General features: G+C 35.7%; 1 protein-coding gene across 1 annotated transcript; it reads left to right on the top strand.

Moving 5' to 3' along the window:
- Positions 1-223: 223 nt before the first annotated feature.
- LOC146893590 (olfactory receptor 5B3-like) lies at positions 224-1,150 on the top strand. Its single transcript, XM_085692630.2, has one exon. It carries the CDS (start codon positions 227-229, stop codon positions 1,148-1,150), a length of 924 nt encoding a protein of 307 aa, XP_085548756.1. The 5' UTR covers positions 224-226.
- Positions 1,151-2,256: the final 1,106 nt, after the last annotated feature.

Below are 2,256 nucleotides of genomic sequence, written 5' to 3'. Positions count from 1 at the left end.
TACATGTATAACTATGTGTAATATTTGTCTCACACTTGCAGAAGCCAGAAGATGGTGTTGGATCCATTGATCCTGGAGTTATACACAGTTGTGAGCTGACATGTAGGTACTGAGTCCTTTGAAATAGAAAGACATTGCTTCTGACATGTGAACTAACTCTCCATCCCCTTGTAATATTCTGTTTTTTAATTGTTTCAGGCCTTTTGTTTACAAACAGAAATCATTGATGGAGAACAGGACAGAAGTGACACAGTTCATCCTCATGGGACTCACAAATGACCCTGATTTGCAGCTTCCTCTCTTCATCACCTTTCTCCTCATCTACACCATCACCCTGGTTGGGAACCTGGGGATGTTTCTGTTGATTCTTTTGGACTCTCGGCTTCACACCCCCATGTACATTTTTCTCTGCAACTTGTCCTTCGTGGACTTTTGTTACTCATCAACGGTCACTCCAAAGGTCATAGTTGGATTTCTTACAGGAGACAAGATCATGTCCTACAATGCTTGTGCCTCTCAGATGTTCTTTTTTGCAAACTTTGCCGTTGTGGAGAACTACCTTTTGGTCTCAATGGCATATGATCGCTATGTAGCAGTATGTAAGCCCCTACACTATGCTACCACCATGACAACACGTGTGTGTGCATGTCTCATCATTGGCTGTTATATCTGTGGTTTCCTGAATGCTTCCATCTATACTGTGGATGCATTAAGTCTCTCTTTCTGTGAGTCTAATGTGGTCCACCATTTTTTCTGTGATGTTCTAGCAGTCATGATTTTATCTTGCTCTGATAGACATGTCAATGAACTGGTTCTTATTTATGTGGCCAGCTTCAATATCTTTTTTGCTCTTATACATATCATCATATCCTACATGTTCATTTTTATCAACATTCTAAAGATGAACTCTGTTGCAGCATATCACAAAGCTCTTTCTACTTGTGCCTCCCATTTCACAGCTGTCTCCATTTTCTATGGGACAGTCATATTCATGTACCTGCAGCCCAGCTCCAGTCACTCCATGGACACTGACCAAATAGCGTCTGTGTTCTACACCACGGTCATTCCTATGCTGAACCCTCTGGTCTATAGCTTAAGGAATAAAGATGTGAAGAGTGCATTCACAAAGATTGTGTTAAAGTCAAGATAATGTTTGTAGCTTTGATTTTAAAGTTTTGGGTTATAAAACATTATTTTCATCTTAATTCTACATGGTCTCTCATTTTCTTACCCTACATTGGCTAAAAAAACTTGATGTGTCGTCTTTTCCTCAGTAATAGTAGGTTGTTTGTGAAAAAGTTAATATCTTGTTCAGAGGAGTGTAACCTAAGTAACCTAAATAAAATGTTTATGATAACTTTAAGTCAGCTTGTGAAAAAGCTAATTGACTATATTATCCAATTCAGTCAATTTTATTCAACATTTTTTTGAGATTTTAGCACAAATCACTGTAATTAGGTATGTAATAAACCCCATTAAGGAGAAGACACACTCATAGGTTTCTTTTCAAGAATTATATAAATTAATGCTAGGAAAATTATGCATAAAGTTTGATATTAAATTATTATATTTCTGCATTTCTGTTTTCTAAATTGTGGTCAATATATATGGATATTCAGAAGACCATAACAAACATTAAACTTTTTTTAATAACTAGGGTATTTGGTTGTATTTTAAAAGTGCTCAGAATTTTAGCAAGTCTATATTGTCTCATACACTAAATGATTTAGCAAATTTCATTATTCAAGCAACAAAAACCTGAATATTAAAACATTGTTATTGTAAGACAGACAGGTTGCATTAAATGTTTTCACAAAGTAGAACATATTAAAAGAGATCTGTGAGACAAAGACAGCAGTATAAATGGCCAATTTTATTTTCATCTTGGTAATTTTGTTACTGTATGTTTTGAATGTAGACTTTCATGACATGAAAAAATACCTATCCAATAAGAATATGAGGCAGATTGGGTAACAGTGAATAGCAGGAGCAGCAATCAGTGTGTTCAGAAGAGGCAGAAATACACTGGAGAGAATAGAATCTCATTGATAGAATTGTAGGAAAAAAGACAACATGAGGAAGAAAGGGTAAATATCTTGTGATGTTAGCAGCCTTCTTGCCAGTCTTCATGTAAATCAAATTAGCACAAAACCATACAACTTTTCTATCCAAAAATAATGTGAAACCTGACTTGGAAAAGCTCAAGACCCACATTTTGCTATCTTCTGTAGCATGTTGTTGGCTTCTCACTAGAAT

This window comes from Myodes glareolus, chromosome 7 (genome assembly GCF_982192425.1).
Source record: "Myodes glareolus chromosome 7, mMyoGla1.1, whole genome shotgun sequence".
Taxonomy (NCBI): Eukaryota; Metazoa; Chordata; class Mammalia; order Rodentia; family Cricetidae; genus Myodes; species Myodes glareolus.
The sequence above is the reverse complement of the archived record's forward strand: the minus strand, read 5'-3'. Positions and strand labels throughout refer to the sequence as shown.

Coding starts and splice junctions, on each gene's coding strand:
- LOC146893590 (XM_085692630.2), top strand. CDS start 227: ATGGAGAACAGGACAGAAGTGACACAGTTCATCCTCATGGGACTCACA.